The following is a 27,512-nucleotide window of genomic DNA, read 5'->3' as shown; positions in this document are numbered from 1 at the left end:
CCCCGCGCCCGCCCCGGGTGGGTAGGTCTGTGTCCGGGCGGAGCGGGCGCGCGGAGTCGGGCAGCCGTGGCTATGTGGGGCTGTGGCGATCCCGGCGGAGCCGCCGCCGCCACCGTCGTCCTGAGCGGAACCCGCGACTGCTTCCTGCACCTGCCGCCCGCGCTGGCCTCGCTCCTCCGCCTGCAGCAGGTACCGCGGCGGCGCCGCTCGGGGCCCGGGCGGAGGGACGCCTCAGGCAGGCAGGGAGGATTACGTGAGCGCACCCCCGCATCGCGTTGCCCTGGCGATACAGAGCCTTTCTCTCCTCCCTCACGAGTCAGCCCTCACTGCAGCCGGGACCCCTCACAGGGAGACATCTGAGAACCCCTCCTTCCCTCGCCTCCTGCGTGGCCCAGTGTCGTCACCCATTCCTAATAAAAAGCGGGAAAGATTGGAATTTTTCTTCCCCGACGTGGTCTGGCACTGTGGGCATCTATGTCTCTCTCAGCACTCCCTATTTCATACCAGTTTTCACAGTAACTCGCCAGCATTAAGCGATTAATGTGTAAATATGTAACTCAGGTAGGAGACCATGCAGAATCCTCATTCTTGGTGTACATAAATAAAATGTGACACTGTAGAAAGGGACTACCGTCATACAAAGTCCCGCTGAGGATGCGGGGAGTGCACCTTGCATTATAAATAACATTTCACACGTGGAAACGGGGGAAGAGACACCGTGTGACTCTTGGGCCGTGAACACAGAACTAAGAGTGGAAATGGCAGGAATGAGCCGACAAAGATGCGAGCAAAGCACAGGAGTCGTGGCACAGCCTCTCTGGCTCGGCAGGCCTCCGTCGGCGTGGGTAACCTTCTGATTTCCCAAGGCCAAAGAGGACATTTCACAACAGGAAAACAATGTAGGCGTGTGAAAACCTGCTCTTTCATCTTTGGGGTAGTAGAAGGAGGTTGGGGGAATTGGAAGAAGTGCAGGATTAAATGTGAGCTTCATTTCAGCTGCAGTTTCTGAGTGTTTTACAGATCTGCTGGCGAGAGAGGAGAAGGGAGTGCAGTTGCTTTGAAGTCATTCTGTAGTGCCATTCTGTACATCGTTTGTTATGGTGGACTCCTGCTTTTGCTTAACCTGAGCTGCAAAATGAAAAGATAGGATCTCTGAAAACTTTATAGAAATAGGGTATTAAATACATCTCGTGAATAAAAATGTTAAAAAGGGAATCAAAAGCTGAATCTAATTGGAGAAGATACTAGATAATTGAATGACAAAATGTTGTACAGAACTCAATGTTGTGTGAAGATTAGACACTCAGAGTGATGCTTTATCTGTGGGAATACAGGGAATTAAATATTACATTTGATAAAAGGATCTTAGAACCACTGTAGATATTCTCTGAAAATGTTCTCAGAGTTTACCAAGAAAAGGTCAAATGATACTTGAAATTATTAGAGTACCATTGAGAAAGAACAGAACATCACCATGTTATCAACTAAATCTGTGGTATATCCACAGTGTACATTGTCTTGGTCACTTGATTTTCATAAAACCAGTAATTTTTGAAAACTACAGAAATTACCAGTTGAATGATATAATGTAAGATATAGTCTCTTTATGGAAACTGACTGAATATATTGAAATTCTTCGTTTGAAATCAAAATACGTGAGAAGTTCTGAAACAGATTGATAAAATTTTTTTTGGTCTGAGTTAATGTGATTTTTGACTTATTTTAAATATGTCATGGAAGCACTTTTTGAGACCATGTAAATGTTATAATTTTTGTGAAATCAAAGTATATGTTTATTTCTTTTCCTCATTTGGGAAATACAAATGTGCAGTTATACATTTCTGTAAAATATTTTTTGATACCCCGTAATACAGAAGAAAGGAAAAGCAATTAATTTTCTTACTTAAAAATAGTCCATAAAAATAAAAAGCTGTTTGAGAATTGAAACTGACATGCACTCCTGTGTTGACAGTTGTGCAAACAAGGTGTAAAATCCAGATAATATCTTTATTCCTTTGATCTCTCTAAGCAAATACAGTTTAGGTCGTCTAATAGTCATCTTACTTAGCTTGTTTTATATTAATTTCTTTTCTTTATTTGAAACTCATAGGGTCAAGCTGTGAAAGTTTCCTGTGGTCATCAGCCGATATTTTTGAGCTGGATAGAAACAAGGCATCAAGGTCACCCGGGTGAAAATATTGCAGAGATTAATAGACATTTGGCAGAGAAACTTGGCATCAGAGATGGAGAACAGGTTTGAAATACTATCTTTGTCTTCTATTTAAACAAAGAGTATATTGGAAGATAAGTGAAAAGGTAATACTTCATGAGTTAGCTATGACCTTGTTGTGTGTATTTAGACAGTTTCTTCATTTACATCTGCTCATGAGAAAAGTTAACTGTCATGAAATGTCTCGAACATTAAAAGATTTTCTCATTAAATCGTTAACAATTGCCTAAACAGTGGTAGAAGAGGCTTGTGGGTAGGTCTTTGCAGGGCTGGAACAACTATCTTCAGTGACATTAACTTTAAGAAAATACACTTTAAAGAAATTGAAAAATTGGGAATGGGAATATTTTGCTTGGAGTTCCTGTTGTTTTAAAGTAACTGTTGACCTTCTGCATATTCTTGTTTCATTTACTTGGGGTTTAAATTTTCATCCCTTTTTTCACCCCTTCACCGTATTTCCCTGTGTGTCCTCTCTATTTGTATTCACCTCTTATGAATATATGTATATACACCCCCACACTTCTTGTCTATTCACCTCTTACACTCGAGCGCACTGTTAAACTTCTCGTAAACAATTCTTTCACTGGGCAGAAGTTAAGAGATGCCCAAGAGGCGGACAGAGTTTTCTGAAATGAGACCACCAAAATCTCAAAATTGAAGGATTTTTTTTTCTGTTAATAGGTCGAGATTTAAACAAACAAGAAGAGAAAATTATTGCTTTACACGGTGTTACCATGTAGTATATTCATATATGCCTATTCTCTTATATGCAAAATTTTGTTCAACATAATAGAATACATCAAAGAATGTGACTCAGAGCAGTGTATCTTACCTTGTTTACTCTTTTAACATATTTTCTCTAGAAATTATGTGTCTGTTTGCAGCAGTTTCCAGTTTAGTAGTTGAGCAGCCAGGCATCTACCCTTTTTAGTTCCAGAAATTAATAGCCTTCAACAGGAAAACAATTGACAAAGGAAACCCAAGAAAACCTCACCCAGCTGTTGCCTGAGAATAGTATCTGTACAATTGAATAAATGCATGAATAATTAGGTTGTTTCACCATTGTTTTAGATTCAGGAGTTACATGTTTGTTGTGTTTCATAATAGTATGATCTTCTATTTACTGTGCTGAGGAAAAGATACTCGTCTCAATTATTACTTCAAACTAAGGACATAGAGAAATTCGAAACTGATTGTCGCTTTTGTAAAAGGTGACCTAGTGTAATCCTCTCGGAGGACAGGTGACTAGTTTTATCTCAGGAAAAAATTAATGACACTTCTGTAAAAATTAATTGCAATATGTTGTTTGAAAATTGATTTTTTTTTTTAATGTAGCCTTTTGCAAAAACTGACTTTTGAAGTATGTATTTAATGCATTCTGAAAGACCTAAGCCACAATAGCTTTTACCATTCCTCCTGATACACACGACATTAAAACTGTTCTGTGGAGGTGGAGCTGCTTCCTATGAAACTATTCATTAAGGAGCTGGGCTTGCTTTTTCTATTGTACTTTTTCCTTATTTTTTAACTGGTTTTGCCTTGTCTAAATTTGTGCACAAGTCAATGAATTTTTCAACTGTCTAAAATCCTGGGGATTTAAAAATAAAGATTAAAAAATGGACAGATGGTTATGTGATCAAGGTATATTAAAAATGGATTGCTTTTTATCACCTGATACAGCTCCTGATGCTTTTCATACTCACTGTTGATTGACGTCCCCAAGCCTAATAGGACCCATTTCCCATCCATTGAGCATTCATCTGCTTATGAATTACCTAGTGTCATTAAGATGGTGTGTGTTCCAAGTAGCAAAAACATGTAACAAAGAAGATAGCAATTTTCTCATTGAAATAAAGGTGGAGCTTTTATATACTTAAAAATAAGGAGTTAAATATTTTGGTGTTACTTTTGCCAGGTATTTCTTGAGCCCTGTTCCCATGTGTCGTCCTGTCAGCAAGTAGAAGTGGAACCACTCACCGCAGATGATTGGGAAATTCTGGTAATAAAACCTCTTCCATTGTTATGTTCTTTTCTTACAGATGACAGAGATTCTGACTCAAGCAGTTTTTTGCACAATGCCCTGTTCTTTTCAACCTCTTAAGAAAATACTAAATGTGGTGTTTAGTTGTTTTTTATATTCCAAGTGGTGTATTAGAAAAAGACACCGGTTTTTTTCTTCAAACGAATGTTAAAAATGTATGTGGTATTTAATTTATAATGGTATCACATTTCCCCAGGAGCTGCACGCTTCCTCTCTTGAAAGGCATCTTCTTGACCAGATTCGAGTGGTGTTTCCAAGAGCCATCTTTCCTGTCTGGGTTGAGCAGCACACCCATGTTTACATCAGGATCGGTAAGCAGCACTGAAGGCTCTCAGGGCACCTCCAGTAAGCTGTTTTGCAGGAGTGGATGCATTCATTGGCATCTTTTGTTCATACTTAGGTACACTTGTGCCAGCAGCCCCATATGGGAGATTAGAGCCACGCACGGAGCTTCTGATATGTCCCAAAACACACGGACCTGAGAATATCACCAGCACACCTTCCTCAGAAAGTGACATCTTGCTCAAAAATTTTGTGAAAAATAACATGGACCAAGAAGAAACACTAAAGGATCCTTTTGCCAAACAACCTTACTTAAAGCCTGGAGTCCTTGATCAGAGTGAGGCTGATGCAAACATGACGTTTGGCTCAAGTGTTCTCCCTAATATATGGAATTTCATAGGAAACATTTTCTCTAATACATCTGAGCAGAAACAAAAGACTTTGTGTGATAACGATGAAATGAGCACCTTCAAAGACAAGCTGCTGAACTTAATTCGCATGGATTCCATTTTTAGAGTATGTCAGTCCCAGCCTCCCAGTGTACAGAATGTATCCACCACTCATGAATTTCTGAAATGCAATGCTATTCATGTTTTTCCATGGAATTTAGAATATATTGATTTGGATCCAAATCCTGTAGTATCTTACGGGAAAATCAATGAGCTGCTTTCCCCAAGACAGCGTCATCAAGAAGCAAAACAAAATCTGCCACTTGAAAAGCAAAATCATTTGACTAGTACACAAGACGAAAATCCTTCTAATTCTAATAGCAGTCGAGCATCCAGTGAGGGGTCTGTTGTTCAAATCGTTTGGAATGGATTTGAAGACCTAAAGAGTGTCATAGAGTATGGCTACAATGGGGAAGCCTTGCATGCTGGAAGAGTTTGGGTCAGTTTGAGCACACTATATTTTGGGCTTTTTATTTTATAATATTTTCTATTGGATAGTTGTGAACTGGCTACTTAACATGTGGGTTTGGGCTGTAGTGTGTTAATCTCTCGAGTTTACTAGAATCAAATACTGTTTGCTTTGCACTCATTCTGGACTACATTACTTAAAGTCATCCTCCAAGACGTACAGTGTGCTCTGGGTTTCTGCACACTTAGCATTTTTACACCAAATGAGGAAAATGCTTCAGCGTTTCTGGAAGGAATATATGCTTTCTTCACAATCTGTGGGTAGCCATTGTATTAATGAGAAAGTGAAGGTATCTATTTGCATAGATTCCGTACTGCATAATAAGACTCTTCATCAGTTAACTCTTTGAAATGTGCCTTGCACCCTAGGGGTCATCAAACTCTAAAGTAATGGGATCACATATCCTAGTGCTACATGATGTTTGTGAGTCCTTTTATACACTCTTTAAAATACATCTTAAAGTTCTATATCAAATAACCATCTTGTATAATTTAAATTGTTCTAGATTTTATATGCCATTTTGCAAGGTGGCACAAGTCCAGTTGAGGAGATACTTACACTTCAGCTTGTTCTGATAGAACTACTGCCTGATTATGTTCTTTCTTTCCTGGAAGCACATGTGGGATCAACAAAAACAAAAAAAAATGTGCTCCAAATCACCATTTGACTATTTTGACATAATACATTTCTCACCATTCATTTATTGCTGTTAAGAATGAGAGCAAGAGCTTGCAGTGGTCTTTGCCATGAAATCTTCTGACAGGTATAACAATTTTCTGAATGCCAGCATGTGATGCATGAATTCTTTATGGTCCTCAGTCGTGGTATAACCGGAAACATTTCTTAAAAGTGTATATAGCTTTTATAATATTTTCCCTATCAGGTTAGAATAACATGAGCCTGGATAGCCAGTAGCATAGCTGTTCACGTGTCTGCTAACCAATAATATAAGTGATCACATTCCTAATATTCACATCAGCTTTTTTTCCCTAAAACAAGTGCTTGTATAACAATTTTTTTCTGCAAACTGCTGTGCTTCTGCTACCTGCTACATTTTAGAAACTTTGTTACATCTCTCCTGCCTCGACTGAATAATCCTTGTTCTTAACCAAGTGGTCTTTGTTCTCTTATTACTTAGCATTCTTTGTTCTCTTGCCCCACACCAGCAATCATAAAGTTTCTCACAGTTAATAAATATTTATGAGATATTTTCAAATTTGTTTAAACTAACACAGGTTAATTGGAAAGGAGTTTCCTTTAAGGGGCAAACTGACTAGTGTGATTTAGGGAGACTGGATTTTCTTTCTCTCTGCTGCAGGTGTGCTTAGTTCTGGTCTCTGTAATGGTCTGTGTATATTTACCTGCCTATGTAAAATTAATTTTAATCAGCAAATGAAACTAAGTTGTTGTTTTTCTCCTATACTAAGAGCATTCTTGCAGTGTTCTAAGAATTCCTCCTACTACTTATTTTTTTAGCTTTTGGATTTTATTTAAAGAAGTTAGGAGGTCAGCTGTAGTGAGCACTTTCACAAATAGGATAAAAGGTAACTAGAAGTGTGCATGTAAGAGTAGGACTTGGATATCGCTGTCAATGTTATAAGTTCCTTCGTAATTCTCTTGAGGTTCCATTAGTGATGAAGAAATTGATGTGGTATTATATATGCAATGTAATAACTAGTTTACTTTTTAATACTTCTTTTTTTTTGCTTTTATTTTAAATATTTCAGATTCCAGATGGTCTGAGAAAAAAACTACGTATCGAAATACATTCAACAGTCCGAATTAAGTCAGTTGAATCTATTCCTAAAATTCCTGTATCTCTTACACTGCAGCCCAAACAGAACTTAGTGAGTTTATATTATTGGTCATGTACTTGTTCATGTATTGGGAAACTGATAATGTTGCTCTGGTCAAATTGCAGTGGGGGGTGGGGGGCATTATGTTTGTTTGTTTTAATTTGTTAGGTGAAGATCTGGAAGTTGTCTGTTGTTGACTATAGAAATAATTACTAAGGAATTCTTTTTTTGTGTATAATTTCTTGGTTTTTCTTTTTACTATGTAAATTTAAGTTAATAAGTTGCTATGGTCTACTTAAACAGAGCTTATCTAGTATTTGTATTTTGATCAATGTACTGTAAACATCAAGTCATTAAATTTTGCGTCACTCTTAGTAGATAACTCCAAATAGTTACAATGCTAATTGTAATAATTTTCTATTTAAAGGGACTGGTAGATGTCACAGAGGATGGAAAAAATTTAACTTCTGAATTTTGACTCATTTTCCTGAAGCTGTTAAAGGATATAGCACCTTTAAATCATAGCGCATTTAAAATGATAGGGCTTTTCATTATTCTCAGATTTGGAGAATTTCTGATGTATTTCTTAATAAAATGACATTGGTAGGGAAAATATACAATTTTTGTTAAATTAGGTCTCAATTATAAAGAATCACTGTCAAAATAGCAACAATAATCAATAATAATTTTGCATCAGACCTTCATTTGTTCATTAATATGGGTTCAAATCTAGCAAATATTAAGTGTATGTCTATAAGCCTGTAAAAACAAACACCAAACAGAAGAAGAGTCATAGAGTTAAGGAGTGAATATCCAGTTTAAGTCTCCTGGGAGAAGACATGTTTAAATTTTTCCAACACTGCAATGCCCAGACAATGGTAGTGAAATTACCGTAATTTGTATGTGCTGTTTAGTTTATTACTTCCTTTTTTCTCTTCCTTATGCTAAATATTTAAATTTTTAAGTTACAGTATTGAATCCCTTTGTTTTCCTATAAGTGAGACGTATTCTGAGTGAGCATCTGTGACAGTAATACTTAGTGCCAGTTCTCACAGTCCATCAGATATATCTCTGGAATTCTGTATTTCATCATAACTTGTGGGATACTTTCTTCATACTGTGGCACTGGCCTGATTATTTCCTGTGTTAACTCCTCCTCAAAGCTTTAAATACAGCACTTGCCATCATAGCAAGGCTTAGGTGGGTTTGTTCTTCATCCCCAATATTCTAACTTGGTTTCTTACCTACAGAAGAACTGCATATTTTTTTAATACTGGAGATAAAAGGATTATTAGTTGGAATTGATGATCCTTGTGGGTCCCTTCTAACTCAGAAAATTCTGTGATATTCTGGCAGTAATCTGCTAAAATTGTAAAAATGTAGTTATGTGTGCTTTTGTACATTTTCTATACAGATTTCTCCTTTTTCTTTCTAATTCAGTTAAAGGTTTCTTTAGTTCTTGGAAAAATACCAGAAAAATGCAGAAAGAATTGTTACAGTAACTTTCATTGTTCTTTCTGAACACTGCTTCCAGGATCTTTGTTGCTTCCCCCTTTTCTACATGGGAATTATGTAGAATTCCCATTTAGGAATTCTACATTAGGAACTTAGCCAAGAGATCTGGGATGTAGACTCAATTTCATTTCCTGTTCCATTTACCTAGTTGTTCTGGGGTAAGTTCCTTGGTCTCTGCCTGCCTGTTGAAGTTTGTTGGTGATGCCCCTGAACTGGATGAGCCCAGGGTTCGTTTTATAGGAAAAGGGTATACAGGGAAGAGAGGGGTGTAGTGAGCACCTGAAATAAGTCTCAGGTTAATATTGATGCATATCTTCAAACCCAGGGTCAGGTCTGAGCAGTGCCCTTGGATCTGTCAAGACAGAAAAGTAAAACAAAAATAAAAGCTTTTCCTTGCCCTCATGTCAGTGTTTTGAGGAAAAATCTTTAGAGGTGGGCTAATGCTCAGCTGTGGTTGTAGCAGGGGCTGCACAGATGCTTTCCCTAGAGCAGCTGATAGAAATGGTGGTTGTTGGCAAAATGCTGTTTTCTAAATGAATAAAAGTCTTACATCTTCCATCTCTGTGTTGCCATAAGAGAAATAAATGCCCCATGCATAGGAAGAAAACATTTTTACTTATTAATACCCAGTTTTGTTTTATTTACCTCTTTCCTTTTTCCTATTTAGCATAAAGATATACATGAAGATGATGTTAGATGTGCATTCAGTTCTTGGCTGCAGGATTCCACTGATGATGATCACCCATGGCTAATGACAAGCACAGACTGTATACACCTGTCTGTTAAAGAAGGCAAGGATAATACTGTCCTGTCTACTATGGGATTTACTTAGCCAGTATACCATTCAATTCCTGTGCATGCCTTTTAATATAACTGATACCTCTTTTCATGGAAAGTATAAGCTTGTGTTCTTTAATAATGATTAACCCTTTTTATTCTTTCATTTTGGATTATATTGTAGTAGTATTCTAATCTGTTTTATCTTGTGAGGAATGAAAACTGAATTTATTTGGAGTTTTAGTAGTTGTTCATTGTGTTTTACAGGAATGGAGGAGTTTGTCCTTAATGCAGCGCATCCCGTGCACATTGAAGAAAATAAGTCTGAGAATATTTTTATACTAAGTCCCAGGTTGCTGCACAAGACAAATATACAAGTAAATATCACATAATATCAGGTATCAAGTAATTTAAATTGTTATACTTGTTTAAAATATATTGTATTTTGTATATAATGTATTTCAGTTTCTCTTTTCAAGTAAATAATGTTAGTCTATTCATTAAATTATATCTGCATCCTTTATGTTACTTTGTAGCTTGAGGGCCTGCTGAGATTCCAGGCGTGCCATGCTTGTTACTGAGTTTCATAGAGTTTCCACATCAAATTCTCAGAAAAATCAGTTAGAAGAGAGGAGAGTCGGTACTGTACAAGTCTGAACATCCTTATACTTACTTGTATATGTACCATCTTAGTTCTTTCCCTGGGAACTACACCACTGCTCAGTGTTTCTGGCAGGAACAGTAGCTTGTTCTGGCAAAGATGAGACGTATTCCCCATTCAAACCTACCACACTCACCCTGCCTTTTCTCTGATACAGTTTCTGTGCCTTCTGTTTCTTCCATATTTTATTTCTCAGGAGAATAAATATTTCTATTTAATATTAGAATTACTGCTTCCATTAGTAATTCTGGTTGAACCACTGCCCATTACTGCAGGGTTATGGTTATAGGTGGGATAATGTTTTTTTTTTTCATTTTTAAACATACAGTGACATTTTAGTGGAGAATTAAGGTGTCTTTTGGCTGTTTAGAATAGAACTAGATTGAAGATTTAGAATTTTTGTTAAAAAAATAATAATATGAGCTTTCTTTTACTGGTAGTAAGTACAAGAAGGCTTCTAGAAATTGTTCAAATGACTGGTACTAAGATTAAAGAGCAAAATGCATTTCTTAATAGCAGTGTCAACATCTCCTACTAGCTTGTTCTTACCTGTGAACCTCTGTAACCCCTGTTTGCCTGCCCAGCTTTCCGTACTAGTGAATAAAATGGAAAAATTCATACCAGGTGTTTTGTCAAGTTACTTTTCACCTAGTCAGACACCTGATCTGTTTCAGTATTCTGCCTCATGAGCTCTCCAGCAGAACAGGGGATGGCACAGGAGAAGGAACAAGTTGCAGGTAGGGAAAGAGATAGTGGGCTGCACAGTCTGTTATAAACAGCACTTGGCTCAAAATCTAATCTTACATTATTAAATTGCTGTCAACACTAGATTGTATTTTGGAAGTAGTTATATGTCTTCCATTTCTCCAGTGCACCTTTCTTTCAAGCACAGTAAGCATCAGCAAAGCATACATGCAGCATTTTCTTTGCACAATTCCAGAAATGTCTAGCCACTTCATGCCCTTCTTCTGCAGTTATATTTCATCTAAAGTCCTAACTCTCTTTTGTTGTAGGTTCTTTTACATCCTCTAAGTAGGAAAGCTGATGATGATGACAACCAGCCACCTATGCCTGATAGAGACAAGAACTTTCCATACGACAAACTAAGCGATTTAGGGTGAGACATTTTCATAGACAAAAACATGGGAGGGAATGGGAAGGAGAATTAGAAAAAAGTAACATTGGTGGAAATGCAGACTTTTTTAGAAACTCTGCCAGATCTAAGCAAAACTCTGCATCTTTTGGCTTGTGTCAGGTTCAGACTTCATCCTAGTTTATGCAGATGGTTAATTTTGTCCTTGAACAGTCTTAACTGCTGTGAATAGAAAACCTCATGTGTCTAAAGGTACTCACATACTGAAAATTTCTGCATGTCTGTCAGTAGGATGGGAAGTCTCAGAACTGAGACTGCCTTAGCATGGAAATTCAGAACTGAGCTTTAGAAGAAATACTGATAGTTCAGCAGTTCTTGTTCTAAGTAGTATGAACAGACTTCTACGTAGCAACAAAGTATAGTGGGGTGGTTTTAGCTGGGGTATTCAAATGAAACAAAATTTTTCATAAGTTGCAGTCTGCCAATCCTTATCTCCCAGTAACTTCAACCTGTTTATTTGCTCAACTGCATTTAATAGTAAGGATCTCAAAGAACTGTAGTTCCTAAAAGTTTTATCCCAATCATCAGCTGAGGAGAGAAATGCAGAGTCCTGTGGTCATTAGTACAAGGGAAAACAGTGGTACTGTTTAGTAAACATGAAGGGATGGGGCAGAGGAGACAGGAGAGGCTTGGAGTGTTGTGATATGTGCTGTCAGTGCTGGAAAGGCAACTGAGAATACAGTCTGTCAGCATTCTAACTTCTTGTAGTGCAAGCTTCTGCTGCCTACATAGCGCGCACTGATGCTGCCCAAGGCCATTTAACGTTTCCTTTACCCAACAGAGGAGTGGACAAATTAGGAACATCTTTATTTGAACACATAAGCCACAGCCTTCTGGGGCGTCCTTTATCTCAAAAGCTGGCTGCTATTGCTGTGGGACTACGAAGTGGAGGGGTGCTTCTCACAGGAGGAAAGGTACACACTTCTGCTTTCACCTTGCAAACCCTTGCACCTTGTTTTCCATAGTTACAAAACAGTTTGTGTTAGTTTTCTTTGATACTCTGCACGTTCCAAAGAATAAAGAGCAAGCTGAAAAAAAACTGAACAGAGGTAATTCAGTAAAACATCATCACTCACACATACACATATATATATATATATGTATATATATGTGCATTTTAAAGATTGCTACCAATGCAATTTCAGTACGGGATTAATCTACTTTGTCTTTATATTATGATAAGCACCTGTTGCCTTTGAAGTATTTGAATGAAAATAAGCATATATTTCCTCTTGTGTTCTAACATAAAATGGCAGTGGAATTGATACTGTTATTTTCCTGTTGCCTCTTACAGTGATCCATTTAATACCATACTTCACTGAACGTAGCAGATGTCTTAACACTGAACTCAGTGGAATCAGAGCACCGTACTGGATGTATCTACTCTGAATTTATCTTTGTTTCACTCCAGGGCTTTGGTCCCTACCAAGTGATACAGAGGCAAAATACATATATACATTTACTGAGGAATAAACCCAGTGTGTGTACAGCTTCCCCAGCTTGTTGGCTGGTGCATATTGTGACAAAAACATAGAAACACAAGGAATTGGCTCTGTCAATTTACTTTAGCTCACATTTATTTTTGTAGGGAAGTGGAAAGTCAACATTAGCAAAGGCCATCTGCAAAGAAGCTTTCGCTAGACTGGATGCTCATGTAGAAGTAATTGATTGTAAAGCTTTAAGAGGTATGATAATAGGTTTTTTTAATCTCGAATGCTTGCTGTACAATAAAGAGGCACAGTTACGAAGTTAGTACATTTGGTCTGAATAATTTTTCTAGTATTTTTGCTGTTTTTGCAAGGATGTTTGAGGCCCCACAATTAGTATCTTCAACAGTCTGATGGAAATACAGCTGCTGTAAGTTTATTTCACACTTCTGTCAGTTTTTGTCCCACATACCACCACTAAATTCAAACCGTGCTTGCTATGCTCATTTCTGATTGTTACAGAATAGGAAGAAGTTGCAAAAATTGAACTGTGTGGTTTTTTTGCTATGCTAGCTGAAACAAATGCTATGTTAACAAACTGTAGGTGTTAGAGGATACCTGTACTCAGTGAAAGGATAACACAGGCACCAAAGACGGATCGAACAACCAAATGAAACCTAGTTTAGGATGGCATATTTACTAACCTAGTGTATTTGGCAATAGTCATCTAACACTGGTGATTATAGATGATGAGATGACTCCTTTTGGGAGTTTAAAATAAGTATTTTGCACAAAGATGGAAGAGCACAAAGTAGGCTTTTTTCTGCTTTTGCATTTCACTGGCTTTTCTAAATAGTCTTGCTGTCACAAGGGCAGAAAACATTCAACTGTTTTCTTACAGAGCCCTTATATGGCCCCGCTATATTGTTTTTGCTTAATTCACTACTTAAGCTGGAATTCCTTGCACCAGAGAAAAGGGGAAAGATTAATAATGAGCTAGGTCCTTTGCTCTGGAAAATTCTTCTGATTGCTGGATTCTTCAGTAGCTGTATTAGAGTGCTGCTGATTCTTCTCTGGTTTTAACTGTCTGGCAATTAGACTTGTAGACTTCTATAGTGGTTAGTGTAAGATGATTGATCTCATTTTAGAACTTGTGGAACCTTCTAGTACTTTTTTAATTGAAGATGTGGACTCTTTTTTTTAGTAATTGTTGACTTTGGTTTAATCTTGGTATCTGGATTTATAGACGTAAAAGTAAGATAGACAAAATAAAATATTGTGTGCAAGATGTAGTCAGTCTGATTTTTTTCCTGATATTTTGTGTCATTCTAATAGTATTTTGTTTTAGGAAAAAGATTAGTAAACATAAGGAAAAATGTGGAAGAAGCTTTTTTAGAGGCAGCATGGAGACAACCATCCATTCTTTTGATGGATGATCTTGATCACATTGTTGGAGTACCTTCTACACCAGAGCATGAGAACAGCCCTGAAACTATTCAAAGCAATAGACTTGCTTATGGTAATACTGTGCTACCTGTGTCTGAATAGAAATATAATGCAACTTAGAATTTCTTGCACCTGAGTTGTACTGTCCTACCTGAACAATTCTGTCTGTATCATTATTGCCTCTGGACCATGTGATATTCAGGCAGAGACTCAGAAATTACGGTAGGTAGGCATTTGTGGACCCCTGGCTGGTTCAAAATAATCCACTCTGGATCTTGGAGCAGTCGTTGCCAATGCACTTTCACCCCTGCTGCTGCTGTGGTGGTGGTGTTGTCAGTACCGCTGCCAGTGCTTGAGACTTCTCCGTTCCTTTTTTATATTGTTCATACACTCAAATATGTTGCAACTGATTACAAACTGCAGATGAATCTTTAACTAATAATTACTGATAAATTGATTTTTTGTTTTCTGTAATTATTATTATTTATAATTACAGTGATACATCAGTTTGATACTTACTGATGGTTAGAACCAGCTTCTTTTAGATGAGTACCAACTTCTTTATCATCCTACTTGTTATACATTATAGAACTTCTGTTTTGTTTTACAATGTAACAATCCACAAATGTTAAAAATAAGATGATCAATTGTAGTTTGACATCCTGTATAAGGTTCCCTTTTATTCCTGGAAGTCTACACAATGCTAAATTGCAAATTAAAACTTAATCTAAATGATCAAGATTAATAAAGCCATAGCAAAAAACACCTTCCATTTCTTAGCTCAGTTTGAGGGAGTTAGCATAATTTTTACTGAAATACTTCTGAAGTTCAGAAAATCTTACTATAATTTTTTCCTTAAAAATGTGCTCTTAACTTACATGCAGAATTGTTTGGTTTTCTTAATACTTTTATTTAAAGGTGTAGTGCATACAACAGAGCTTTAGAGTTTTAAAGATTGTTTCTTGAAGGTCTACCTTGAATCCTTAATTTTTTTTACTTTTATGTATTACTTTTTTCCTAGAGTGCTTATTTTCTAGGCTTAAGATCTGTTTTTATAACTTTTCCTTTGTTGTTTGCATGGAGGCAGTAATACCACACAAAAGTAGATGTCATCAGTGATGTTACAAAATCAGCTTTTAAAAAGCACTTCTGATGGCATTTTCTTAATGGAATATGCTGTCCTAGAGAGACTCACTATACCTTTTTTTCCCCCTAGTTAAAAAAAACAACTGTAAACACGGGAATAAAAATAATGTATTACAAAGCTGTTACATTTTGTGTTCACTAATGCTACTCTCCAGGGTTAGGGTTATTTTTGTTATTTTGCACTTCATACAGCAACATCTTCTGTGTTTAGTTTTGAAAGATCTGATGAAAGAAGTTATTTCCATGGGGAGTTTGATTGCACTAATTGCCACAAGTCAGTCTGAACATTCCCTTCATCCTTCCCTGGTTTCAGCACAAGGAACTCATGTATTTCAGTGCTTCAAATCTATCCGATCTCCAGATCAGGTAAATTCAAATTAAAATGGTTAAAATGTTGTTTGCCTTGCCAGGAGTCTCAAATATGATGGTGGAACAGCTGCAAAAATAATAGGTTACACCTGAAGATGAGAAAAAAATCTGGAAATCTTAGAAGTTCTTTCATGATACTTAAATACCTCAGAACTTATATCTGTCATTATAAAGTTTAAAAAAAAAAAATCCAATGAAAGCTCCCAGTTGGCCCCACTCCTCAGTAGTAAGAGAAGGGTGTATTCAGAGGGCATTTCAGTTCAATGTAAAACAAGTCTGGTTGTCTAGCACAGGTGAGATAGGCATGTCTCCTTGTTACCTCTAAGGGGATGCTAAAAGGAGCAGCTTTGTAAAACATGTAAGTCATCAAGTTAGAGAAATGAAATTAAACACGAAGTGTGTTTTTTCCCAGCTCAGTGAAATAAGTATGTCCCTAGAACGTGTATTTTAAAAACGTTAATAAAACTAAACGTTAGATTTATGGGACAGTTTTAGGTTTGTTTCCATAGTAATACCATCAGTCTACTTTTGAACACAGTCCAGTTTGAAAAGAAAAATGGATAGAAATAAAAATGCACAGTATTAACTTTTGTGCAGGAGAAAGCAGAGACTTTGAAACCCTCGTTCCCTAAGGACTCATTTTTATTTAACATGAGTTGTTCCTGTCTGCATGTCTTTGGTCACAGCCCAGCAATTAAAAGCCACTGAGCAGGGGATACTGTGTTAGATGCAGTTTGACTTTCTCCCACTTCCTGCAAGTCTTTTAGATTTTATTTTTTATTTTTTAAAAGTCTTCTTGATATTATTTTTTATAAATATTTAAATTTTTTTTAAAAAAACAAGATTTTATTGTTTTTAATACTAATACTCAAATAAGGATGACACATCACTGTAAAAGTCAAGATCTCAAAAGATACCAAATTATCTGAAGTGTTTTTATCTGGCACAATATATTTCATCTCAGACATATTCTCTGCCCATATTGACAAAATGAATTGTGTTCTGTTTCCTGTGAAACAGAAAAAATGGCTGTAAACCAGTAGAATCTGGAGAGGGAAGGATGTTTCATTATTGCTGTTGAATTTAAAGTAGCTCTGGTGAGGTGAATATTTAAAGTTATAAAACTGGTGAATTTATTGAAGTGCACTTGAAGAACTAGCATTTGTTTATATTGCTATATTTTTGTTATATAAGGGTTTGGCATTACACAAATATGTAAGGAAATTTTCCTGAGTCATACCTATTTACTTTTTGAATTCTTGAACTCCATATAAATAGCAAACTCAATATGCACTTGCTGCACAATTCTGTTTTTCAGAAGCAAAGATGTGAAATGCTGTATTCCATAATAAAGAAGAAACTGAATTCTCATCCGAAGGACTTTTCTGATCTTGACCTGCAATGTATTGCAAAGGAAACAGAAGGTTTTGTTGCTAGAGATTTTACTATGCTGATTGATCGTGCCATTCATACCTGTGCTTCTAACCAGAATGCATCAGATAATGGTGGTATGTTGACAAAAAAATCTCTTATTTCATAGTCTTGCTTCTGTTATCCAGAACTGGTGGAATAATACAGAAACAACCCCAGTTTTTATATTTTGTTATATATATACATATATATATTCTATTCTATATAATAGAATATATTTTATATTTTATGATACTTTATGATTATATCTTCTATTTTATTATTAAAATTTATTTAATTGTTACATATTGTAAGGAAATTGTTACTGACAGTTTTTGCGTTTGGGTTTTGTTCAGGATTTTTTTTTTTTTTAAGCAGATTTGAACCTGTCAACTGTGGATTTTCAGAAAGCTCTAAAAGATTTTACTCCATTAGCTCTGAGAAATGTCAACCTTCATAAACCTAAAGACCTTGGCTGGGACAGGATTGGTGGCTTAAAAGATGTGAAGCAAGTGCTGAGGGATACCATCATGTTACCTGCAAAGGTACTAAGTTCCTTTAAATTAGTTACTTGGATTTTGTACATAATGTTAGTAGGGAAGAATTATATTTTGAGGTGTGGCACAGTGTTTGGTAGAAAGATGACAGGCATGATTTAGAGCTACTTTTGCAGCTTTCCAATCTTCAGCTGTCTTCAGCTACTAGAAAACACTTTATTCTTCCCCTTCTCTCTTCCAAATACAAAAGGCAATAGCTGAGCTTTACTACAAATCAAGTGTTACTCTACAATACTGGAGTATTGCCACACTCGGTTGCAGGGTTTGCAATTAGGTTCTGTAAAGACAACATTTCCAGGTGTTTTGTGCAGTGCTTTTGCTAGAGGAGTATTTCCTTTTGGATGAATGCCAATCCATCAATCTCTCTCTACTTCACTTTGGCCTTTCTGCCTTGCTTAAAACTTGAACACTGAGATAAGCCATTGAGCATTGACTCTTCAGAGAAATGACTGAGGAGTATATTTGATCATTATCATTCAGTGATTAAAATAGGAATTTAGAACTACCAGTATGGACAATACAAAGCTCTAGTCCATCCCTATTCTGTCCTGTTTCCTCTTGGTAGAAAATCCCACTTGTTTGTATTTTAGGTACCTAGTAAACCTAGGAACTTAGTTCAGCCCCAGGTAAACTAAAAATAGTCCAAATGAGCTGTTGGGATAATATTGGGGATATAATAAACTAGATGCATTCTGTTTAGACAAAAGTCATCACTAGTCAGTGATGTTACAGTACATTACAGAATACTTACTTATTTTAGAAGGTATCACATTGAACCTCTTTTCCAGTATCCAGAATTATTTGCAAACCTGCCCATACGACAGAGATCAGGAGTTTTGCTGTATGGAGCACCTGGAACAGGAAAAACACTGTTGGCAGGAGTGGTTGCTAGAGAGAGTGGAATGAATTTCATCAGCATCAAGGTAGCAAGAGTTTAAGATTAATTGATTCATTATATTAACTGAATGAAGTAACTTTACATAATACCTGAAACTGTGTGCTTGAGGGCAAAAAAACTAAAGTAAGAAGCTCACATTTAAAATTTTGCTTGTCTCTGAATAGCCCTCTGTATATCTGATTTCTGGAACTTAACAGTTTTATTACTGAGATTTTTTTTTTTTTTTGTATACCTATTTTCATCAGGCGGAATTATAAAATTTAATTAGGTGTTCTTAGTTTCTCATTTTTTGTAAAAAGACCCCAAATTTTGATTCCACTGTACAATGAAATTGAGCAATATATTTTAAACCTTTTTAAACTACAGTGTAAACCTTTGCCTTGTGATTCTGTAACATATGTTCTGTTATGGTACAAAAATGGAAATGATTATTTTTAAATAAGTTAGAATGCTTGAAAAATTCTTCTGGTTTATCTAGACCCCTTGTCTCTTCTGTTCAAAGATGCCACTGTCTTGTTGCAAGAAAATTCAGTCTAGTAAACAAAATATATGCTGATGTTGAATTACACATTAAAACTAAGAAACATGTTGTGAGTGGTTTTTTCTGATTATATATTTTTAGGGACCAGAGCTGCTCAGCAAATACATTGGAGCAAGTGAACAAGCAGTTAGAGATATCTTCAACAGGTTTGTTTTGTAAAGATTTGTGATGTTATCAGTTAATTTCATTGGTTGAACCACAAAGAAATAATTTTGTTGTCTGAGGAGAGATACAGCATCAGATCATAAAAGCATCTGAAATAATCAGTAGTGCTGATCCAGATGTGTGTATCTTGGTAGGTTCATCCTGGCCTTCATTGTTCAAGAACTGCACGTTTTGGCTCCAATCAGGAATGTGCTTTTGAAGCTGAACTCCCAGTTGTCTCCAGCTAGAATGCATTGGTTCACATCACAGAACTGTCTTGGAAAACATGTCCTGAATTCCTTTCAGATGATTCCAGAAGACAGTTACTCCAAGTAGTAATGCACACTCAGTACATAGGGTCATATTAAACTTGTTACTGAGGTCCTCAATGCCAGTAGTTCTTTTTTACAAATCTGCTCTTACTGGCCCTCAGTGCTCACTAATGCCAACACATCCTACACAGCCTTGGCTTCTCATGTTATCATGTAGGCAGTCTTTCTGTTAGACATCTGTAAGCCAAGAACTCATCTGCCGTGATTGGATTTTAGAACTTTTCACGTATATTAATATGACAGTTGAGCACTTAGAATGATAAAGTGAGTGAAAAGTATGTTATAAAAATGAGCAGTGACTGTATTGCAATCCAGTTCTTCAGAAGCTCTTAAATTCTACAAAATCAGATTTTCTGTTCTGTCATTAAATACAACTGTTCTCTGAAGCCAAAAAGCAATTACCTTCAATACTTTTAAGCAATTGTACCTGTGAATGAAACTTAAACAGAAAAATAAGTATTCCTTTTATTTTTTTTTTTTTTCCATTTTAGGGCTCAGGCAGCTAAGCCTTGCATTGTTTTCTTTGATGAGTTTGATTCTATTGCTCCTCGCCGAGGTCACGACAACACAGGAGTCACCGACCGAGTGGTTAACCAGCTGTTGACTCAGTTAGATGGTGTGGAAGGCTTGCAAGGTACCAATTCACCTGTGTGCTCCTCTTCATGCAGAAGTTTAGCAGGTGTTAATGGCATTTTTCTGAACTCTCCTAAGGGGTTTATGTGCTAGCTGCTACCAGTCGCCCGGATTTGATTGACCCTGCTTTGTTAAGGCCAGGTCGACTGGATAAATGCCTGTACTGTCCACCTCCTGATCAGGTGAGGAAACAATTTCACACAAGAGGCAAGGGAAAAAATCAAATTAATGGATTTTATTTGCCTTTTCTTTATATGTAGTGCCACTTCAAACCTGGAAAAAGTGGACTTGATTGCCCAGCTCCAATTACACAACAGGATAAATTCACTGATTTTTATGTCAATGTGTTCACATAAAACTGGGGAAAGAATAGGCTGTTTAGCACAGTCTTCTGGATTAAGTAATATTCTGTGGGTCTAGCTGATTTAAAAAAAAAAAGTAAAAAACAGGAAACTAATCTGCAGAAAGAAATTGGATGCAGTGTAGTGTGTATAATGTTCTCCATCTTTCTTTGAACAATGATTCCAGTGAATATGCCATTTGCTTAAACCATAGTCAGTCCTTCGAGGCTGTACAATGTGTGTCCTTGATTCCCCATTTAATGAGAAAAAATTAGCGCTGTTCATTTTCAGATTAGTTCACACATTTAACAAATACCACATCATTTCATTCTGAAACACATATGATGAGCCTGTGCCATAAGAGCATAGGTATACTCTCTTCCCCCCCCCCCAATTTTAAACTTCTGGCTGAGGCTGAGATCATTCAGGTAAACAAAAGTTTTGCACTTTCATCATACTTTTCTTTACAAAATGACATATGAGGAGCAGAACTCACTTTCATATTTTTATGTATTTCATATATGAAAATCCCAGATATTGACTAGATTTATTAGAGGAATTTATTCTCTGTATACTACATTTGGTTAGGATAATATCTTTCTAGTACTAGGACAGTATCTTCTTGAAAAATGATCTGTCCTCCCTCAGAGAGGAAGTGGCTGGTGACAGGTCCAAAGCACCATCTAGCAGTCAGGACAAGGAAGATAACAGGTTGCTTTACTGACCTTTTTTTTTTTTTTTTCCAGAATTCACGCTATGAAATCTTAAAAGCTCTCAGTCATTCCCTGTCCTTGGCCAATGATGTGGACTTTCAGGATTTGGCAGCAAAAACAGAACAGTTCACAGGGGCTGACCTAAAAGCTTTATTATACAATGCCCAATTAGAGGCAATCCATACTAATTTAAATTTAGGTTTAACACAGGTAAATAAAACTGATATAAAAGAAGTCTCTCCTCTTTATTTTTATGTTGATACGTTTGAAAGAGTTAATTGTATCCATGGGGGTTTTTAGCAAAATTACTTTTTTTTATACAGAGGATTAACATTTTAATATGTTTGCAGAAAAATACAAGAATATCGTAATGAATTGGTTTAAATACTTCTTAAACACAAGGTTTTTCTCATTTCATGATTGGTGTTTATTGTAAAATGTATTTATTTAAGCCCAAATGTGTTCATCACATTTGTGATGAACAACTAACAAATTGATAGGAGGGATCCCACACAGAGTTTCTTAGGAGCAGATAGCAAAATCAGTTTTGAGATGGCACATTTTGGATGATGGAGGAAACGAGAAATTGGTGGGTTTTAGGGATTCATTCCAACAGATTAAGTTTGATTGAGGTCAGGAGAGAAGTGGCAAGAGGATGGCAATACCTGAAATGGCCAGCTCTGGCTCATCTTCCAGGCACCAGCTGGTACTTGAACTTCCAAAGTACAGGATCCCACCCTAGGTTTGTACCCCACATGTGACTGACAGATCCTTCCTCTTTTAGCCTCTGTTCAGCCACCTCTCTTCACATTTTTAATGCCTGTCCTCTGGTTCTAGCTGGACAGGGACAGGCATGGCTTCCACTACTTGGTGGCCAAAGGGAAAGGTTGGGACAGGGGTGCAAAATGAAGGCGATCCTTTTGAATTCTTTTTGCACCAGCTGTTACCAAGGAATTGGACTCTGAGGATGCAACTCTTAGTATTGAGAGGGATCTCCAGCATGTCTTCCCTAACATTCCCTTCACCTGTAGCATCAGTAAGTAGTTGCTACCTCATGATTATCCATCATAGGAGGAGGTTGTTTTCTGAAGCAGTGCTCTGCAGAGTGGTGTGCGCACACCCCAGAGAGAGCACAAGGCAGTCCATTGATGTGCAGGAAGAAAATAATAGAACTTCAATGGTACATGTATATAATTTGCCAATAGTATCCATATTCTTGGTAGAGTGTGCTCTGAAATTTTTGACTGATAGAGGTGTACAATCAAAAGTGGTTTGCAGACACCAGTCTAAAGCAACAATTTTGATTTCCACATCAGCATTTAAAATGTGTTGGCTATGACTAAAAGGGAGTACAGCAGTTAGGCACTATAAAAGTAGACTCACTTCAGTCTCCTAGAGCATTTTATACAAGACACTAATTTGCTTGGAGGGTAAGGTTGCAACAGAAGTTGTACAGTTCTACAACACAAGACATACATGAAGTTTCTCAACACTTGCTGTTACTGAGAGTGTGAGACAGTGGAAACAATAAAACCTCAGAATTACCTCCTGAAATTACTTTTCTAGCATGAAGACAGAAAGTTCTTAAAGGCATTGGATTTTCTTAGCAAAATATTTGGAAACATACTCCTAGAGAAAGACAGATTACTATTAGAGTCAAATGTAAATTGATATTCTCATTTGCACTGTGTATTAAATCTTTTCGTGTATTTCCAATTGTAGTTTGTCACGAGTTAACTCTTGTAATGCTCTTTGTTACAGGATTTTGGATCTAGTTCTGATAGTGACTTCAGTCTCTCTTCCATGGTTTTTCTAAACCACAGCAGTGGCTCAGATGATTCAGCAATAGATGGAGAAGCAGGGCTAGAGCAATCTCTTATTTCTTTAGACATGTCTGACTTGCTTCCTGAAGATCCAAGGTCCAACATGTATCGTCTTTATTTCGGAAGCTCTTATGAGTCAGAGCTGGGAAATGGAACTCCTTCAGAACTGGTAAATTACTCACTTTATGTCTTGAATTTTCTAAATATAGTTGAGAAGCAAAAAAAACCGTACCATTTGCCTGGTTACGTTTATAAATACAATTATGTCTGCTTTGACCTGCAAACTGTCTTCAGATAATACTTAGTAGTCCACAGTGAGGATGGGGATGGAAGGACGTGAGCTGAGAAAATACAATATGGACTTCTCTGCAACCTTGCTGGAGTTTAACATCAAAATCCCAATGCTTAATACCTTATAATTAAGCAAATTGCATTCATATTAGATTTTACTCGCTGGTCAAATAGCTTGTTCCCTTCCAAAATTTTTGAATTTTGGTGGTTGGTTTGTTTGTTGTTTTTTCTTTAACTTAGTTTTATTACTAAAGAATAACCATCCAGCTTTCAAGAATTAAGTTACATTCTCAAGAATCAATGAACCTTCTTCAGTTTCCAAAAAAATGTGTATTAATAGAATAGTCAGACCATGGAATTGTGTAAAGAAGAAAACGAAATCTTAATTTCCATCACTGTCTTTAAGAATCAGAATTCCTGATGTAGTAGTATCATGGTACACAGCAAGCAGCATGTTCTCTGGCCAGTTTGCAGGTAGGGATGCACAGGTTGGCTGCCCAGCACCTGCACAGGGATCAGCTCACCTTTCTTGGCTTACAGGTCAGCAGAACAGGGTATGCTGCCTCGGAGCTCCTTACAGTGAACAGATGATTTCACAGTTCATGTGAATCTGTGGGAAATTCATTTTCAAAATCTATTGTAGAACTGTTACTACAAGTAGTAATCCAAGTTCTTAGACTCTGTTTTCACAACTGTCTTGCATTGATTCTTAAAGCCAAAAATAACTTACCTTGACATTGGAGAAGTAATTACTCACTGCTAATGTGCTTTGGTATATTTTATCTTGCATTATGGGTGATAGTGTTTGATTAATGTAACTTTAAAGACTTAGTTTTCCTCTGACTGTGAAAATTTTTCAGCAAGGATTCTATACAGACTTTGATCTCTTAAAGTTGTTGAATTTGAAAGGTGTGTATTTTATCAAGTGCCCAGAGAATTTGGACATGATGAATATTTAAATTCCAAATCTAACTACATAAACTTGCCCAGATTTTAGAATCATGGATTTTCATAAGTAAATAAAACAATGGACTTAGCAGACCTTTATTCATTTTGAGATGGGCCATTGCAAAAATACTTACATATTTTCCAGACATGAAATTCTTCATTTCAAATTTGGCTTTTGCCCAAACACCTTGGCATATTAACCTAAATCTTTCTGTTAAAAAAAAAATGTATGAAATATATTTTAAAGAGAAAGAACTCTTTTTGCCAGTGTAGGCAAGCTTATATTGAATTGTTGGCTAATTCCCAATGATGGAGTTGCTCTTTCGGATCCATAATGAGTTGATATATTTCTTCTTGTGATGAATTTAGAGCTCTTTGTGTTTGTCCGGTCCAAACTCCATAACTTACGACTTTACCAGCGTCACTCAGAGAGATGTTGCATCCTCCCAACCTGCAATGCTTGGAGCAGCTTCTCAAGAAGGCTCCCTGGAGAACCAGGAGCAGCAAGCAGAGCACCTGAGGACAGAAATCAATGCTATCAAGGCCAATTACAGAAGCAAGAATGGAGTATGGCACTTTTTAAAATTAGTATTTAGTCTTAACGATTCTCTGTTGTTTTCCCACACTTCTTGGTATTTCAATAATAATTTCTGCAATAATATTAAATATTAGGTAACAAAAATAACAAAGATAAGTGATACTTAGTTTGATGAAAAGAAGCCAGATGTTAGCATGCATATAATTAAACAGCTATTTCTGTTATTTATAAACATGGAGGGGGGAAAGTTGTGACTGTATTTCTAATAAATTTGTCTGTATATGTAATGTACAGAGGAGGTTCTGTAGCTAATGATACCAATGGCACTACGTTTCTGTAAAAATTTTTCATTGTCTGTTCATGGCTCACTTTTCAAGGAGGACAGCACCCTTAATCAGTCAGCGCTTCCCAAGACCACCTTAACTATCACCCAGTCTCATCTGATGACTGCTCTTCAGAGTATGAGACCATCCATTAGTCAGGATGACTGGAAGCATTTTACTGAACTGTAAGTTTTTTTTTTTTTTTTTTGTAATTTTGAATTCAGTGGAGATTTGGTCTTATCACATTCCTTATACATCAGAAACACGATGGTTTTAAATAAATGTGGGGACTGGCAGCAGATAGCTGATAGCTTCTGACAGCAGTTTTTTAAGAAATATTAAGTTACATAGTGGGAAAGGGAAATGATTTTACCAGTGAATTGTCTTCTTACTCATGTAGGACCTAGAAATAACAGACCAGAATCCCCTTGTATTATGTTAAGAGGCTCTCTAAGTTTTACAGCTAGGTCCTTCCTGCTTCCACTTAGTAGTAGCTCCTTGTATTTTCAGATTGCTGGAGTTTGACCCTCTGTAGTGGTCTTTGTAGCTGGTATGTTTGGGAAAGGCAATAATCCTTAGAAGTATAAACATACTGAAAAGGAGAATGTGTCTCCTTGGACTTGGAGATCAAAAAGCTGGGGAAAAAAAAAAAAGGAAGCAGGACAGAGAGCTTTTGAGTTAGGTTTGGGGGTAAAAACTCCTCCAGGTCCCCAGGTTTGAGGAGACAGGCACTCTTCATTTCCATAAACATATACTTAAACATCTGGAGTTCTGTGGTGCATTAATACGCATCTGAAGAGGCAGACACAAAAACCACATTTCATAAGAATTTGCTAATGTCTTTTTTTTTTGTTTTGTTTCCAGGTATGATAATTTTCAGAATCCCAAGAAGAGGAAAGTACAGATTGGCGCAACATTCAGACCAGGACAAAAAATGACTCTAGCTTAGGAACTTGCACTTGCTTGTAATTGCTAAACTGTAACTGGAAATGACAAATGTGATTAAATCAGATTATTTATATTCATATGGATTTATTAATGTAGCAGTTGAAGATAAGTTTCTTCTAAACTCGCTGTAAAATTGTCACATTTTATTTTGAAGAATATTGTCTTCCTTTAGATTGATATTAAATTTTTTGAGAGAACATTGGTTATGTTCTGTTCAGTTTTTTATCATATAAACTTTAAAATTTTGGTTTTTATCAATTTAGTTACCAAAATCTAACAATGATTTCCTGTGCCTGTTGACTCCCTCACAACAAATAGAATCTGTTCAAATAGATTGTAATATTAATGGGGGATATGTTTTTTAAATATTCTGTAAAGTCATTCTCTAATGGCCTTTGGAGGGCTTAGAGCAGGGTGGTGCTTCATATGTATATTGGTAGGCAACTAGACTAATACTTTCAGAATACATTTTTCCAGCTATAGCAAGAAAAACCAGACCAAGATAATTGCATCTTGTTTTCTGCCACTGTTTGTTAATCAGAAGAATACAAAGTTGCATTTCGCAACTGCACCTTCTCATCCATACCTTTTCTTCCTGGAGACCGTTAAAAACATTTTGGATGCTTGGAAGCTTTCTAATGTTGCATCCTAAAATTATGCACAACGATTGTCTTCTATGGAGATTGTTAAAGAGTTGGGGTCCTTAACTGAGACATAGATAACCAAGGAGGGGGAAAGAAGGAGGAGGCAGGAAAGAAAACTAGAGATGTTTCCCATGAGTCTGTTCAACCCTTCGACAGCATTTTGCTTTCCCATCAAAATAGTCTTAATCTCTAACCCAAGGAAATACTATCTTCAGTTCAAATACTTCTGTTTGAAACTTCAGCCCAGTTAATTTCATTGATTAGTTCCTGCAGTTTCTAAGATACTAATAGGAGCTTTGCACTTACTCTTTCACCTACTGGCTTAATAATTCTTCAGGCAAAGGTACTTTTCTACACCCAGCACCTCTATAAGAAGGAGGTCTTCTAGCTCTGTCCTTGTCAAAATTATTTAAAGAACATTGTGGTTTATTACATCTTTTTTGCTTGGTAAAGGAATTTCCAGCTATTACAAAAGCATCCAGATTAGCCAAAATTAGCAGCAGCATCTGTTCTTCAAGTAAGGTCTAGATAATGGTTGTACAAAATTCATTAAAAATGGAAATTATTTAACCTTCCTAGTATTGATAATCTCATAATGCACTGATACTTAAATCTGAAAGGACCAGTCGCAGGCTAATCATGATGGTCGCAAAGACCATTCCATAGA

General features: G+C 36.6%; 1 protein-coding gene across 2 annotated transcripts; it reads left to right on the top strand.

Moving 5' to 3' along the window:
* The first annotated feature begins 47 nt into the window (after nt 1-47).
* Nucleotides 48-26,292, top strand: PEX1 (peroxisomal biogenesis factor 1). 2 transcript variants are annotated; one of them, XM_082276616.1, is made up of 24 exons: nt 48-189; nt 2,111-2,254; nt 4,146-4,229; nt 4,468-4,582; nt 4,672-5,441; nt 7,199-7,318; nt 9,450-9,573; nt 9,827-9,936; nt 11,234-11,337; nt 12,155-12,287; nt 12,962-13,058; nt 14,149-14,319; nt 15,604-15,758; nt 17,080-17,269; nt 17,550-17,716; nt 18,517-18,651; nt 19,249-19,313; nt 20,135-20,277; nt 20,355-20,458; nt 21,364-21,540; nt 23,092-23,322; nt 24,762-24,959; nt 25,308-25,438; nt 26,118-26,292. In XM_082276616.1, the coding sequence occupies exons 1-24, from the start codon at nt 73-75 to the stop codon at nt 26,200-26,202; spliced, it is 3,870 nt and encodes a 1,289-aa protein (XP_082132742.1). In that variant the 5' UTR covers nt 48-72; the 3' UTR covers nt 26,203-26,292. The 2 variants fall into 2 exon arrangements, with proteins under 2 accessions (XP_082132742.1, XP_082132743.1); XM_082276617.1 differs by lacking the exon at nt 14,149-14,319.
* Nucleotides 26,293-27,512: the final 1,220 nt, after the last annotated feature.

Source organism: Coloeus monedula, assembly GCF_965178545.1.
Source record: "Coloeus monedula genome assembly, chromosome: 1".
Taxonomy (NCBI): Eukaryota; Metazoa; Chordata; class Aves; order Passeriformes; family Corvidae; genus Coloeus; species Coloeus monedula.
The sequence above is the reverse complement of the archived record's forward strand: the minus strand, read 5'-3'. Positions and strand labels throughout refer to the sequence as shown.

Coding starts and splice junctions, on each gene's coding strand:
- PEX1 (XM_082276616.1), top strand. CDS start 73: ATGTGGGGCTGTGGCGATCCCGGCGGAGCCGCCGCCGCCACCGTCGTC. Junction 4,583..4,671: donor CCATGTTTACATCAGGATCG/GTAAGCAGCACT, acceptor GTTCATACTTAG/GTACACTTGTGCCAGCAGCC. Junction 19,314..20,134: donor GTTAGAGATATCTTCAACAG/GTTTGTTTTGTA, acceptor TTTCCATTTTAG/GGCTCAGGCAGCTAAGCCTT.